The 16955-nt window shown below is 39.0% G+C and overlaps 1 protein-coding gene across 1 annotated transcript in view; it reads left to right on the top strand.

The window, feature by feature from the left end:
• LOC122751770 (ribosomal RNA-processing protein 8-like) overlaps positions 1-16955 on the top strand; it is a 108711-nt gene that overhangs the window by 17257 nt on the left and 74499 nt on the right. Inside the window, 1 exon segment of the mRNA XM_043998932.1 lies at positions 664-912. Within this exon segment, the coding sequence (XP_043854867.1) occupies positions 664-912 (249 nt within the window).

Raw genomic sequence — 16955 nt, 5'->3', positions numbered from 1 at the left:
CTCACATCCTGTCTATCTCTTCTCTTTATGAAGAAAATCTATTAAATACCAATGTTTGCTGTAAAGGTGTATCCACAAAGTTTTATTGCATTGAGATAAATGGAAGACAGTATTGGTGATAAGAAGGTCATGAGGTGCTGTTTGCAACTGTATTCCCCCCCCCCCAAGGACTCCCCACCATGTCTGGTAGTTTGTACCTACTCTTTCTTTAAAGTAACCCAAAATTACAAGATTGTTAATTTTTTAGCACATTGATGATGATGGTCTCCAGGTCTTCATAAAATTTTTCTTTGACCTTTATCAGGGTTCTTCCTTGGTGGGAGAATATACAGTGATGATGGTGTGGTGCTTTCCAGCAACCGGCTATTGCATTGTCATAACGTTGTCATTCACTCCTTTTGGGAGGCATACAAACTGCTTGACTTAGTTTTTTTTTTTATATGTTATTTTTTCCTTTTTTTGGGGGGTGAGGCAATTGGGGTTAAGTGACTTGCCCGGGGTCACATAGCTAGTAAGTGTTAAGTGTCTGAGGCCGGATTTGAACTCAGGTCCTCCTGAATCCAGGGCCGGTGGTCTATCCACCGCGCCACCTAGCTGCCCCAGGTTGACTTAGTTTTGATTGTAAAACCTATATCAGCTTCACAGTCCTCCCCTTCATTGTAGCCACTCCACTCCAGAAAAACCTGTATCCGTCTCTGACTTTGATCAGCTGGCCTTGATTTACCCACCTTGCTTCACTCAGGGCTGCTATATGGATGTGACACTCACTGAGTTTCTCGCAAGAGCTTTCAGGTCTACTGGATTTAGTGTTATCCATAAGCATGTGCACATGAACCAGTGGTCAATGGAATCATCTTCCCCAAAGTTTTTGTACATTGTTTTGACCACAGGGTGGGATCCCCACCTGTTACAGTAAGAGGGTCAGGGTTTGGTGAAGCAGAAAATTTTTAGGGTAGCTTTTCTAGCCCCTTCCTCACAGCAGGAGGTGAGCAGAGTGGACCTTAAAAAAGCTGTTCAGACAACCCAAGGGCTGTCCAAACTTACTACTGTTTCAGTTCACTGAGAAGACAACTTTATGGCCTGGCCTGCCTGTGTGCAGGGTTCTGATTACAGTTCCTATTGTATTCACATCTGCTGCTTCATTACCTGCCTGTTGAGGTTGCCAAAGGACTCTGAAGTAGGTAGACATGACAAAATGGTATGATGACTTTTGACTTGTACATAAATCAAATTTAAGTGAAGCAGAGTTGTGTGAAGTGGTCAGCCTCACTCTCTTCCAGAACCTTTGAAGTCCAGTGGCAAGACAAAGTCAAGACTACTAGGGATGACTGGGGATACAGTGACTGACCTTGGTATCTTTGATGTCTGACCAAGCTCTAAGGGCTCCATAGCACCTGCTTTAGCCCCCTGCATGGCCATTGAAAGAAATTGTTCTCATCTGCCCATTCCATGAAGGGAAGTCTTCACATGCTTGGGGTAGACACCCTCCTACCTCAGCAAGGGGTTTTGGTTACCTTCAACCTGGTTTAGCCTGTCTGCCAAAACAATTTGCTGGGGTGTGGGTGCTGTGCAAGCCACAGTTTTATGGAGTTGCAGGTGAGAGTTAGGTAATCAGGTGGACACCAAGAGTGGAAAGCAGCCCTGAAAAGGGCCTGGCAGTCCTCACACCAGCGATGCTAGTCTTCCCTGAACACAATCTTTACCTTTATTGTACCATATTGATTTTATTGATATGGAAAACCTGGTGTTATGGAAGACAGAGGTGAAATCGAGCACTCAACTAGAAACCCAAATGTGTGGGTTTGAATTCTGTTACTGCTACTTAATGTCATAACAGACAAGTCACTGAACCTCTCAGCTTCAGTTGCCACATGTAAAAATGGGAATAAAAATACTTCTACCCTGAACCTCAGCATTGTGAGTAAGTATAAAGTTATATTTATAGGGGATCTCTGTTCTCTTTCCATTGGTGCTTTGTTTTTGTATTCAGAAGTTCTGGGCATTTTCTTGTATTATTTCTTGCATTCTACTGTTAAAGTTTTTTGACTTGTTATAGTCTTCTGAGATACCAATGATGTTAAAATTATCTCTTAGTGTCCTCTCTTTGGCATCAATATAATTTGCTTGTAGAGCTTGTGAAGCTTAAAAATCTAACTGTGATGTCTAAAAAATCTAATGTGTGGTCGCCTTAAATTAGAAACTCATAGCACCAATCTTTGGGCATTAAATATTTATTAAAGTATATTAGGGGTTATTAAAGAGAACACGGGGAGAAATAAAGAGATCTGTCTACTCTCTCTATTCTGCCTGTCCCTGCCTCCAACAGCCAGTTCCCGAACCAAAAAAAAGGCCAAGCCTCAGTCTCCTAGAGCAGAAGCCCTCTGTGGGCCTGGAAGAGGGGCGGTTCCGACACACAGCTCCAAGCTAATTGGCTGGTCCATTGATTGACATGACTTACAGGTGGTAGACATAACTTCCAGATGCCAATCTGACCTTTGAAATCTCAGAAAGGTCACCTCATGCTTTCTCCTCAGGGCGGAGCTGCCCTGGTTCTCACAATGTCTTTCTCAGCAGGGTGGTGGTGCTCTGATTCTCACAAGCTCATATGTGCTTTTAATATTACTGCCTATTACATTTCTTTTTCCATATTGTCATTCATTTTAGTATATTTGCATTCCCAATTTGTTATTTTTTTCTTTCACTTTTTTGGAGGAATTCACTATCGTGGATACAAATTTTAAAAAATTTACTAATTATTTCTGCTGGGCAGGCCATGGTCATACATTCTCTGCCAATTTGTTTTCACCTAAAATATTCCCTTATTTTATTCTCTAATTTGTCTCTTGAACCATCGTGAAATATCCTTCTGCAGTCAACTTAATATTTGATTATGAAAGATGTTTTGTCTTTATGTAGATCAGATTATCTGCTAAGCTGTTTTAAAGGAATAAAGGAATATCACAGTGATACAAGGATGGGTTACTATTTTTTACATTTATACTATATTTTTACTTTTTTATTTTAAAAAGTTATTTTGCCATTTAAAAATTATCATTGCCACCTCTTAATGATACCTCCATCCCATAGCACCCTCCCACATAACAAAGAAGTACAATAAATGTTTGGGACAATTGCCTCAGTTTACCCAAATAATTTGAGGAGACCACCAAGTCAAGCAGAGACAGATTTATTTCATTCTCATGACAATGGGTGACCCCATGCAAGAGATGAGGAGCATACTGATGAGCTCATGAGTTGGGTTTTTATGGAAGTTTTGAGGGGGGGTGTCCCCTCATGCACAGGGTGAGCTCACAATCTAACATCCAATCCTGTCTCACCCAGTATGCATGTTTAGCTCATGCTCATGGTATGGATGCATGCTCAGCTATGTCCGAAAGGTGGGGGAAAGGGTGAAACCACTCCACCCATGTAAGGAGGGGCAAGGGGGAAGAGGGGAGAGATGGTACCAGGAGCTAGGGCTTAGGAATTCAAGAAGGGAGAGGTAGTATCAGGGTGGGTCTGCACTAGCAGGAGACAACTCTTCTGCTTGGTCTTAGAACAAGGTGGGGGGCGGGTTAAGAGGTGTGTTGTAGCAATAGAATGGCTAACAATAACAAGGACTGGGGGCTGGGTACTTTCTAGACCCCATCCTCAGAGTTTGAACTGACTCAAGTCCACCATATCCCACTCAATAAAGAAGCAAAATAAATAAACAAAAAGGCTGTTTGTCAATGTGTATCTAATTCTGAATCTTTAGCCTGCTACCACTCTGGCAAGAGATGGGAGACATACTTTGCCATTCACTTCTCTAAAGTCACAATTGGTCACTGCATTGTTCAGAACACAGTAGTCTTTCAGTTTTATTTCCTTTACATTGTTTTGTTCATCATGCAACTTATTCCCCTGGTTTTGCTTACTTTGCTCAGTTCATTCAAGTCTTTCTACTTTTGAGGAATTCTCTTTACCTCTTCAGAGAGGCATACCCATCAGTGAGGATCTTTGGACTGTGCATAAAAGATAGGAGGGCAGACTAAAAGTAAAGATATTTTTTTTCCAGTTTAGAATAAAATAATAATTTAGTTAGGTGCTAGGGAAAGGAAACCAATAGAGAAGTCCTTGGACTTTTCCAGGGGAGAAGGCATGGCTCTCTGAGATACCTATCTCGAGATTTTTTTAAAAAGAATGTTAATGAATCTCCTATTTCTGATAGCAAACTCAGATTCCTAGATTACAAATTTGGTTTCTATTATCTTTCAGGCTTGCTTAGAGTACAAAGCATTTTGTGATAACTTAAGATAGAAAAGCAAAGAGTTTCACAGAAGGACGGATAGATAAAAAAGGGGTATAATAAGCTAAGGGAGAAAAAAGCTGAGTATTTGAAATGCAAGTAGCAGGATATATCATGAAAACAAAGAAAACATTCCCAGTTAAAGGGCAGGAGACAAAGGAGAGAGAACAAATACAATTGTGAAAGCAGACCTTTTAGGCAAAACTGCAGATATCTTGTCCAAAGATATCAAGTAATTATTACAATAGTGGATGAGACTCTACAAAGTGCTTGTATGAGGTTTGGTGTCTACATTGTTAGTACATCAAGACATAGTGAAATGATTCCTACTTCTCCTTGCACTATTCCCTACCACTAGGGTTGTCCTTTTCCCCTTGTCTTTTTCCCTTTCCCCCTGCCTGGTCTATACCCCGACCTTGGAGAGACAGCTGAATGGTAGGAACATGTGCCACCACCAGTGGTACCCAACCCTTTCTTTGCATTTACCCCCTTCCCAGGGCCAGGCTGCCCCAAACCCTTCCAGATTACTTGACTTTTCATATTGTTTGGATGAGATGAAGGTCAATTCTTCCAGTGATGTGGAGAACCACTGGGACTTACCATCTATCAAGTTTGTACCTCTTGTGGTCTTACAAGGCTTATTTTTTTGCCCTGCCTCTTTACATGATCTTCATCATCCTCTGGACCCATCAGGAAAAAAGATGCACAGGAAAGAGACAGATTGTCCCAGTCCGGCTTTTTAAAAAACAGTTTTAGGTACAGCCAGTCAAAGAAAGCTGCTCCCACCTGCTGGTAGTGGAATGTAGAGAAGGGGCGTGTCTCCATGTCAGGCAATCTGGGGATGCTTGATTGCTTGATGTCTTGAAGGCCCTATTATGTATTTATGCAAAAGGTTTTTAATTTTATGTAGTCAAAATTATCTTTTATGATTGTTGTGAAATATACCTGATCACTTTCTCTTCCGATTTAATTATGGTCCCTTTTGTGGTCATTTGGAACCTATTATGGATACAAATGCTGGTCTAAAACCTAATTTCTGTCAGACTGGCTTGAAAGGTCATGGAGAGTTAGACATGATAGTACATACCTATAATCCTATAATCTCTACTGCTGGGAAGACAGCAGCTGGCAGATCAAATGAGTTTGGAAGGTCTGAGCTGCAACAGGGCTTAAGTTGATTGGGTGTCCAAACTAAATCCACCAAATGGTGGGAGTGGAAAGACCACAGGGCTGCCTGTTGTTGTTCAGTTGTTTTGGTCATGTCTGACTCTTCATGACTCTTTCTTGTCAGAGATACTGGAGTGATCTGACATTTCCTTCTCCAGTTCATTTTACATATACTGAATGGAGACAGACAGAGTGAAGTGACCTGCCTAGGGACACACAACTAGTAAGTGTTTGGCTGGCTCTGAACTCAGGAGTCTTCCTGATTCCAGGCCCAGCACTCTATCTACAGTGCCACTTAGCTACCCACCAGACTGCCTTGGAAGGGGCAAACTGGGTCAGGTTGGAAACAAAGTAAATCAGAATTTTTGTGCCAATCATCATTGGGAAAAGGTCTTGTGAGCAACCACTGCACTTTTAGTCTGGGTGAGATAGAGTCAGTCCCTTTCCCACACCTCTTCTCTCCCCCCTACCCCCCAAAAAAGAGCATGGCAAATTAGGAAGGTATAGGACTGGGAAAGGTCAGTTTTCATAAGACTGAAGAGAGTAGGTTCTTAACCCTATAAGACACTGAGCATGATTTCAATTCTTGGAAAAAATTTTAAAATGAAGGGATAGTTAGGAAATGCTGAGAAAGGCAAGTCTAAAAGGAGCATAGTATGACCTCAAAAGGTAGATCATGAAAGACTAACCTCCTTTCATTTTTTTAAGACAGGGTACTTGACTAGTCAAGTAATAAGACTCTATGAAGTTCCACTCTAATTAGTTACTATGGTATGGCTGTAACCCTGGATTCTCAAAGATTAAACTATTCTGGAAGGTTTTAAAAAGGAGAAATTTTAAAAAGCAGTTCAGGAAACAACTAACCAACACACCAATCAAGTCTGCGGTGTCCTGGGATCAATGTTTAACAGCTGGCTCTCTGAAAAAAGATATTGACAGGACACACTTTTAAGTTTAATTTACATTATTTTAAAAATGTTGTATTTATTTTATTCTTTATTTATGAAATAAAACAAGCTTTTCCATGACATAGTAGAATAAAAAAAGAAACTGCAGATCTATTATGTAAAACTTGCTTTTACTTTTAAATATATTATATAGTTATCATGTAACTTTTTCCCCTTTTTTCTTTCTTACCCCCTCCCCCACCCTAGAGATGTCTACCATTAGACACAAATATGTTTGTGTACACACACACACACACACACACACACACATCATTCTATACATACTTCTATTTTTTAGTTCTTTCTCTGGTTGCTGCTAGCATTTTCCTTCATAGGTCCACTGTAGTTAATTTGGGTGTTTATAATAGTCAAAATGACTTTGTCACTCAAAGTTATTCTTAAAACACTTGCTGTTACTGGATATATAATTTTCCTGGTTCTGCTTATTTTACTCTTCTTTATTTCATGTAAATCTATCCATGTTTTTCTAAGATCATTGAGCTCATCATTTCTTATAGCACAGTATTCTATTATAATCATCTACCACAACTTGTCATTATTAATTTTGTCTCCATAACGTTCTTAGTAGACAGTCAACAGAACAAAAAATCGAGTCCTGATTTGTAGTGTTTGCAGGCAGAAAAGGCTTATACTGAAAATTTAACAATAATGTTGGGAGTTAGTACAAGCACTGGAGCCACCAGAACACTCCTGAATGTTCCACACCCATAGTTTCCCACCTCTACAAAGAAGGGAGGGAAATGTGTGTTCTTTATCTCTTCTTTTTGTTGTCACCATTTCTACTTCAGCAACCAAGCCCTCTTTGTTGGTGAAAATCAGATCCAGAATAGCAATTTCCCTTGTCATTTCCTCATCCATTTGAAGGATGAAATTGCCATTAAGGCAGCCCAAAAATTATTAACTATTCTGTTTTGGGCCAAGAGCCAATTCTAGCAGATGTTCAGATAATTGAAGTCCGCTTTCAATACTACATTATGCCTCCTTGCCAGGCTCATGATCTGTTTCCCAAACTCCTAATCTATATTCTCTTTTTGTTTAGGTCTTATGTTGTATGCTCTGATAGCAATATTGCTTTTGTTTCTGTCTCAGTTGCTCTTTACCCAAATGCTCTCCTCTGGTTTCTGGATTTCAGGGTACTACTTTGCACACATCCTTACTGACCTGACTCCCCACTCTCTTCTTCCTCTCCTCCCCACATATACTTTTACCTATCCTGTTATATTTAAATTATATATATATATATATACACATATATACATACATATACATATATAAAAATATATACCTACACACACACACACATATATATATATATATACATATATATATATATATATATATATATATATATATATACACACACACACACTTCTTGAACCATATTCTGGTCATGGGTCCCATCCTGCTAAGCCTTAGTGATATTTATGAAGGTGATTTTGTTTCCTAACATTAGGATCACTGGTTCACTTGCTTATTACCCAGGTTTTATACATTTCTGCTGCTGATTGCCTCTAGGATAAAATATAAACCCTCATCCTGTCATTTAAAGCTTTCTGGGGGCAGCTAGGTGGCACAGTGGATAGAGCACCGGCCCTGGAGTCAGGAGTACCTGGGTTCAAATCCAGCCTCAGACACTTAACACTTACTAGCTGTGTGACCCTGGGCAAGTCACTTAACCCCAATTGCCTCACTAAAAAAAAAAAAAAAAAAAAAAAAAAAAAAGCTTTCTGGTCTTATCAACATTATTCACCTCCATATTCTGTTCTAGGCATTTATTATTGTTGTTATTGTTGTTTTCGATTCTTTGTGACCCCATTAGGGGTTTTCTTTGCTCAGATACTGGAGTGATTTGCCATTTCCTTCTCCAGCTCATCTTACAGATGAGGAACTGAAGCAAACAGGGTCAAGTAACAGGCTCAAGGTTACACTTCCAGTAAGTGTTTGAGGTCAGATTTGAATCTTCCTGACTTCAGGCCTGGCACTCTATCCAATGAGCTACCTAGCTGTCCTGTTCTAGTCATACTGGCCTGCTAATATTTTCATGTATATAATCAAATTCCCACCTCCATGCATTTTCATAAGTAGTTCTCCATGTCTGGAATGCACTCTGCCCTTATTTTCAACCCTTAAAAACTCTCTTCCTTCAAAGCACAATTCATATGACCCCTTCTACATGAGGCCTTTCCTGATCTCCACCCCTAAGCCCTTTGTTAGTACTCTACCTCTTGAAATTACTTTGTATTTATTTACCTACATATTATATCTTACTGGTAGAATATAAACTCTGCAAGACATTTAATACTTTGTAATACTGGTGTTTTGGATGTTCATTGAATTAAGTTCAATTTCTGCAAATATTGCTTTATTGTTGGCTCTTTACATGAATTGCATACCCAATGAGTTACTGGTACCTTTGCTATTCTTCCATCTTAAATACTTTTTGTGATTTCAAGGTTAATTAGGGATTGTTTCCTCTTATTCTATTTTCATTAGATCCTTTAGACTATAAGCAAATACCTCTTGTTAGGTATGTTCCACCCTTCCTCAGAAGTTCACCATTCCTATATTTTGAGCTATGGTCTAGGAATCTGTAGCCTGTTCTCAGATAACATCTTTTAAAAAGTTATTGTTGAGAGGTCAGATAGGTGGCACAGTGGAAAAAGCACCAGCCCTAGATTCAGGAAGACCTGAGTTCAAATCTAGCCTCAAACACTTGACACTTATTAGCTGTGTGACTCTGGGCAAGTCACTTAACCTTCATTGCCCTGCAAGAAAAAGAAAACAAAACACATTATTATTGAATAAATAAATAGTACTCAGTGATCAGAGGTAGGTGAATAACATTTTTTTAAATAGACTTTGCATGCAAAGGACTCTATTGACACTTTAGGGGGTTAAGAAGGAAATAATAGTCAATAAACATTTATTAAGTACCTACTGCATGTCAGAGTCTGTTCTAAGTATTGAGTATTCAAAGAAAGGCAAAAGTTAGTTTCTGGCTTTTTAAAAAAACTATTTTATTTTTACTTCATGGAACAAAATAAGCATTGCCATAACATAATACAATAATAAAAAAAAGATGATTGCACGTGAAACTCCAATATTCTCTTGGTTCAGCAAATTTCTCTCCATTATTTCATGCAAGTCATTCCATGTTTTTCTAAAATCATCGAGCTCATCATTTCTCATAGCACATAGTATTCCATCACAATTATATACAACAACTTCTTCAGCCATTCCCCATTTGATGGGGATCCCTGAAATTTCCAGTTCTTTTCCACCACAAAGAGAGCTGCTACAAACATCCCATTAACATTCAGAGTTATAATAACTATTTGTGAATTTCCCTCCATCTTATCTTTCCTCAAAATTTTTTTCTCAGCCTCTCTTTTTACCCTATCCCTGTTACCTTATCGTCTTCCCGCCATTACATCCCCAATTCACCAGCCCTTTTAAGAGTCCCCCATCCCGTTCCCCCACCCCCTCCTTATCTCAAACCATACCCTCTTCTAAAAGTCCCCCTCATCCTCTCCCCCCACCCTCCCAAATACTAATCCATCCCTCTAAAAAGCCCCTTTTCTACCATGTCCCTCAGTTTTCTCATCTCTCTACATGTTCAGAAGATTTCTGCACCTTTCCAGTTGTAGACATTGTTTTCTTTTCAACCCAGATGAGAGTAAGTTTCTAACATTACCAGCCCTCCACCCCCACCTTGCTCTTCCTTTCATACCCCATATTTTTCCCTTGTCCTAACTAATTTTGTTTTTTAGAATCACTCCATCATTGACAATTAAACCCCAACCTTTCTTTCAAACTCTTAGTAATGATAGTTTTAAGAATACTGATAACATTTTCATATTTACAATAAGTAAACATTTTGATCTTAATGTGTGCCCTATAATTTGTCTTTAATGTTTTTCTTGTATTTCTTTTGTGTCTTTTGAGCTCACAGTCTATTGGGGTGGAGGGAGACAACCTAAAACAGTTTGCACATACAAGAAATATAAGGGATAAATTGGAGTTAAACAGCAGAGGGAAGTTAGTAGCATTAAGGGGGTGGGGTCAGGAAAGACTTCTTACAGAAGGTGGGATTTTTAACTGGGACCTGAAGGAAGCCAGGAAATTCTGGAGGTAGAGATGTGGAGGAGGAAAACAATTCCAAGCATGTCTAGAGATGGAGTATCTTAAGTGAGGAACCTCAAGAAGGCCAGGGTCATTGGAACAAGAAATATGGAGGAGGGAGTAAAGTGTAAGAACATTGGAAAGGTAGAAGGGAGCCAGGTTGTGAAAGGCTTTGAATGTCAAGCAGAATTTCATATTTGATTCAAGAGGTGATAGGGAACCATTGGAATTTATTGAAAAGGGAGATTGACATGTTTAGACACATTCTTTAGGAAGATTAATTTGGCAGCTTAATATAGGATGGGCTTGAGTGAGGAGAGACTTGAGGTAGGGAGAACAAGAAAAAGGTGGTTGTAATACTCTGGAGGAGACCTACATCAAGGTAGTAGTTGTATTAGAGGAGAGAAAAGGACATATATAGGAGATATTATGATGGAAAAATCAATAGGAATTGATAGCAGACATGGGGGATTAGAGGGTAGAGTTGAGGATGACACCTAGATTGTGAGCCCGGTTGAGTCCTTCCCCTGACAGTAATGGGTAAGTTAGAAGGACAGGAGGTTTTGGAAGGAAAGCTAATGAGTTCACTTTTGGACATGTTGAGTTTAAGATGTATATGGGATGTCCAGTAAGTAGTTGAAGATGCATGTCTGGAAGTTATGAGAGAGCTTCATGATTAATAAGTAGATTTGAGAAACATCAGTATGGAGATGATAATTGAACATATGGCAGTTATTGAGATCACCAAGTGAAATACTATAGAGGGAAGAGAGGAAAAGGCCCAGGACAGAGATCTAGGGGATATTCACCATTACCATGTGTGTCCCGGACACAGATCCTGCAAAGGAGACTGAGAAGGAGCAGACAGCAAGAAAAAACAAGACAGAGGAGTATCACAGAAACCTAGAGAGTAAAGAATATCAAGAAGAAAAAGGTGATTGATAGTGTCAAAGGCTGCAAAGAAATCAAGAAAGAAGACAAAAAAGTCATTAGATCTGGTAATTAGAGGATCATTGGCAATTTAGGAGACAGCAGTTTTAAGTGAATGATGAGTTAGGAATCTAGACAGCATGTCTGTTTTTCCTCCCTAGGAATGGTTCATGTAGCCCCTTTCTTTTGAATGTCCATCTTTTTTCCATTAATGGTTAGGTTCAGATTTGTAGAGGTCACCTTAGGTTGTATCTTGAACTCTTTTGAACTTCAGAAGACGTTCCATTCTTTCCTGTGATTATTATTGGGTGCAGAATAGTCTTGTGTTATTTTAATTTCCTTTATGCTATTTTTAAAGCTTTATCTCCTGGAGGCTTGCAGAATTTGTTGTTTGTCAATGGAATTATTAAGTTTATTTACTAGCTGTCTTAAAGTTTGCAGAATAGGTTTCCTGAAGACAATTTATGGATTCTTTTGATTGGCACCTTGTTTTTTTCTGTTCAGAAGTTCTGGGCAGTTTTCTTGTATTATTTCTTACATTAGGTGGTTTAGGTTTTTTTGACTTGTTATGTTCTTTTTGGGAACCCTAAAATCCATTGGTTGTTTCTTCTCATCCTGTTTTTAGGATCAATATATTTTACTTATATGGAGATCATGTTTTCTCTTAATGTTACTGCTTTTTAATTTTCTTATTCCAATCAATTATATTATCCTTTCTTTCTTTGGTGAGACTTGCCACCATGGATTCAAGGTTTTTGTTTGTTTGTTTGTTTTACAATTATTTCTGCTGTTCAGGCCACAAATTCTGCTTTTATAATTCTTATTTCTCTTTTAAACCATTCAAGAACGTCCAGGTATTGTTTCATGCTTTTTTTCCCATCTGCTTCATCAAGTGTTGATTCACTTTCCTTTGTCTTGCAGTATTTATTCATAGATGCCTAAAGTCTTTTACTGGATCTGGAAGCCATTTCCTTTCCGTTATTAATATCTTCCCTATTAGTTAATTCTTACACTTTTTCATTTTGTTTTCTTCTTCCTGAACTCTTCGGATGGTTCAGTCTTTTTTTCTTTATTGTCTCCTATTGGTCACTTTCTAAATCCTTTCCTTTTGATGGCAGTTCCCCTGGGGCTGTTTCTTAAAACCATCTCAGTGTCTTCCCATGCTGGGCAATTCATGGTTAACAAGACATAGTCTCTGTCCTAAGTGCTCCAGAGGAGGGCAAAATTGGCCCTAGATGAATGCTAAGCTCTTATTGTCAGCCTTAGTGGAGTGTCACACTGTTACACGTGCATGTGTCCTGGGAGAGTGTGGCTTAGTGAATCTTAGAAGCAGAAAAAGCTGGGTTCAAGGCCCACCTGTGACACATTTTGACTGTGTAATGCTGCACAAATCATTTAGCATCTAAGTACCTAAGGTAACTCTCTTAAGACACTGAGTTAGAAACGAGTTGGTGGTCTGCATTGGTAGAGGGAGATTCCTCACTAGGAATAACCTATACTAGTGAATATGCACTTATGATAGTGGCATGGCTCTTTCCAACAACTGGCTATTGCAATGTCATTAGGCTGTCATTTGCTCCTTTTGGGAGGCATACAAGCTGGTTGACTAGATTAGTTTTGATTGTGAAACCTATATCAACTTCACAGTGCTCCCCTTCACTGAAGCCACTCCACTCCAGAAAAACCTGTATCCAGCTCTGACTTTGAAAAGCTGGCCTTGATTTAACAGCCTTGCTTCACTCAGGGCTGCTATCTGGATGTGCGCCTGCTGAGTTTCTCACAAGAGCTTTCAGGTCTACTGGTTTAGTGTTATCCATAAGCATGTGCACATTCCATGGACCGATAGTCAGTGGAATCATCTTCCCCAAAGTTTTTGTACGTTGTTTTGACCACAGGGTGGGATCCCCACCTGTTACAGTAAGAGCATCAGGGTTTGGTGAAGCAGAAAATTTTTAGGGTAGCTTTTCTAGCCCCTTCCTCACAGCAGGAGGTGAGCAGAGTGGACCTTAAAAAAGCTGTTCAGACAACCCAAGGGCTGCCCAAACTTACTACTGAGAAGACAACTTTATGGCCTGGCCTGCCTGTGTGCAGGGTTCTGATTACAGTTCCTATTGTATTCACATCTGCTGCTTCATTACCTGCCTGTTGAGGTTGCCAAAGGACTCTGAAGTAGGTAGACATGACAAAATGGTATGATGACTTTTGACTTGTACATAAATCAAATTTAAGTGAAGCAGAGTTGTGTGAAGTGGTCAGCCTCACTCTCTTCCAGAACCTTTGAAGTCCAGTGGCAAGACAAAGTCAAGACTACTAGGGATGACTGGGGATACAGTGACTGACCTTGGTATCTTTGATGTCTGACCAAGCTCTAAGGCCTCTATAGTACCTGCTTTAGCCCCCTGCATGGCCATTGGAAGAAACTGTTCTCATCTGCCCATTCCATGAAGGGAAGTCTTCACATGCTTGGGGTAGACACCCTCCTACCTCAGCAAGGGGTTTTGGTTACCTTCAACCTGGTTTAGCCTGTCTGCCAAAACAGTTTGCTGGGGTGTGGGTGCTGTGCAAGCCACAGTTTTATGGAGTTGCAGGTGAGAGTTAGGTAATCAGGTGGACACCAAGAGTGGAAAGCAGCCCTGAAAAGGGCCTGGCAGTCCTCACACCAGCGATGCTAGTCTTCCCTGAACACCCACATACCCCCTGTCTTGCTATCATTTAAAAATATCCCTTTTAAAAAGCTACTTATTTTAAAGTGGTAAAATGAAAGTTGGTTGCTAGTCACAGCCTCCTAATATTGGTGAGAATACAGCCCTGGGGTTTAGATGACATAGAGAAGATCCTCCAGCACTTCAGAGTTACCTCCTGGGAACCTTGAGGACCTGATATAGCAGGCCTAGCTCTGGTAGAGGGGAAAAGAGCTACACACTATATTTCTAACTTTGGTGAAAGTGATCTGCAGATAGAGACATAAGACATATCTCTAGCTACAGATTTGTCATTTCATCAGTGAAGAGAATTCCTTTCCACAGATGCACTTCAACAATACTTTTACAAGTTAGAGCTTTAGAGCATTGCCTGGGGCACCGAGTGATTAAATGACTTCCCCGGGGTCATATAGCTAGTATGTGTCAAAGTGTGAATTTGAACCCAGATCTTCCTGGCTCTGAGGCTAGTGCTTCATCTATTACTCCATGGCTGACTCTTAAAGATTTTGCCAGGAAATTGGTTTTATAGATAAAAATGTCTAGAGACAACAAAATTATTTGCTAAGACTGACTTAATAATAATTGTTTATTCCTCAGGTGGCTCATCTGTCCAATTATGATCATAGAATCCATTAAACAGCTCACTAATTAGTGAGGCCAGTCTTAGTGAATAGTTTTCAAATTTGAGCTCTATTTTATTTTTTTAAATTTAAATTAAATTAAATTTTTTGGTGAGGCAATTGGGGTTAAGTGACTTGCCCAGGGTCACACAGCTAGTAAGTGTCAAGTGTCTGAGGCCAGATTTGAACTCAAGTCGTCCTGAATCCAGGGCCAGTGCTTTCTCCATTGCGCCCCCTTGAGCTCTTTTTTAAAAGCCAACTTCCAACAGGTAATGTCCCTATGCAGAATAGTGGTTGTTAAGGAGTTTTCAAAGATTGTTACTTTCATTCTCATATTTAGGTCCTGAAATGAGATTGCTGTAGAGTAATAAATCACTAACAAAACGGGCAAGGTTTTTCTTTTGGGTTTTTAGGCCATGTGCTGAGAGATATACTGTTGAAAAAACTTTAGGGAATTTAATTTTTAAATGGCATTTTAATGTCAATAAATTCTAAAAGCTAGTACCAACACTCCCAGTATATGATCATTATTGTTTAATACAATAGGTTAACAGTTGCTTCAGGGCTCTCAAAACTATTCATTTTAGAGAAAGAGAACAGTGGAAGATGCTGATTACTACTATTATTACTTCTTTTTTAGAGTTTACATTGAACTTTATAACTACAAAGTATTTTTTAGTAATTTTTATTCATTATTCCTTACAAGAAACTCATTACCTGTTTGGCCCTTCTGAAAGAGATAATATACTTAAATAACATTGGATAGAAATACTGTAATAATAGGATCAAATAAAATGCTTCCATCTCTTATTATCACCCCTATATATCTATCTGAGAAAATTACATTCTAGGCCAACATGGACAAAGGAAGTGAGACTGGATAACTATGATTTTATAGAATTGATTTTTATTCATGAATGCTTCTTAATTTCTAAAGTCTTAAATAGGAAATCTTCAAAGAAAAAAAAGAATACTTCTTAATGACTGAAAAATGTTGTTAATAATATATATTGGATCGTTTGAAAGCTATTCTGTCTATCCTACCTACTTAGTCTTTCCTTTTCTCCTTTACCCTGACCTTTAGTAATCTCAGCTTCCAAGTACAGTGTGGTACTTGATACTGACAAAGACCAAACTGACTAAAGATGGAGTTTAATTGGATGTTCTGAGCTGCTCTGCTATTATTCTCTCTGATCTTTCTGAAGGTAGATGCCTTCACATATGAAAATGAGTTCGTGTAGCATTATATTAATTTGAAAAGGATAAAACCTTTAGAAAAACAAATCCATGTTGAGAGAAAACTTTTTCTACCAGGAACAAATTCCTTCAAATGGCTTGATAAGGCATCAGAGTAGGCCTTGGCTATATAAAAAAAAAAAGGCATGTTGTTCAGAAAAAGGGGAGTGATAATTCCACAATTCTCTACTTGTTCAGATGTAATATGGATTATTGTATTCAGTTCTAGACACCGATTTTAAGAGTTATATGTTCCAAATAATTTGACAGGGTTATTTCATTAAAATGAATTTCTCTAACTTTTCTTATCCTATCCACTACCTCAATTAAATTAATCTATACAGATGGGCTAAAACCATGATTCTTTGCCTAGTCTGTCTTTCTCTTCTACTCTAGCACCACTGTGAATTATTTGAAAGACAGATAATATATGAGATGACACAAATAAAAATTTCACAGGATGAAAAGGTCAGAATGGATTGTAAGCTGTGCAGGTAGAGGGAGAACCTAATTCCTTACGCCAAACACTTTAAAGTCACCTTGCATAATTTCCTTCTTATTTGGCACATGTCCCATCTTCTCTTGCTTCTCCCACAGGAGCCAGAAGTAGCCCAACACCTTTTTTATATATGAATAAACGAAGGCTGAGAGGGTCATGAAAAATAGTCATTTCTATGATTTCAGTTACCAAAGAATTGTACATAATCTAACATATATGAGAGACTCTTTGTTGGAAGAGTCTTTAAAATGGCACTTTTCTGGGTCTACATAAAGATCAGGATGGGGAGAGGGACTGGGGAGAGGGGAGAGGGATTTCTTCTTCTTCTTCTTCTTCTTCTTCTTCTTCTTCTTCTTCTCCTTCTTCTTCTCCTTCTTCTTCTTCTGCAGGGCAAAGAGGGTTAAGTGACTTGCCCAGGGTTAC

Source organism: Dromiciops gliroides, chromosome 1 (assembly GCF_019393635.1).
Source record: "Dromiciops gliroides isolate mDroGli1 chromosome 1, mDroGli1.pri, whole genome shotgun sequence".
In the NCBI taxonomy this organism is placed as follows: Eukaryota; Metazoa; Chordata; class Mammalia; order Microbiotheria; family Microbiotheriidae; genus Dromiciops; species Dromiciops gliroides.
The sequence above is the reverse complement of the archived record's forward strand: the minus strand, read 5'-3'. Positions and strand labels throughout refer to the sequence as shown.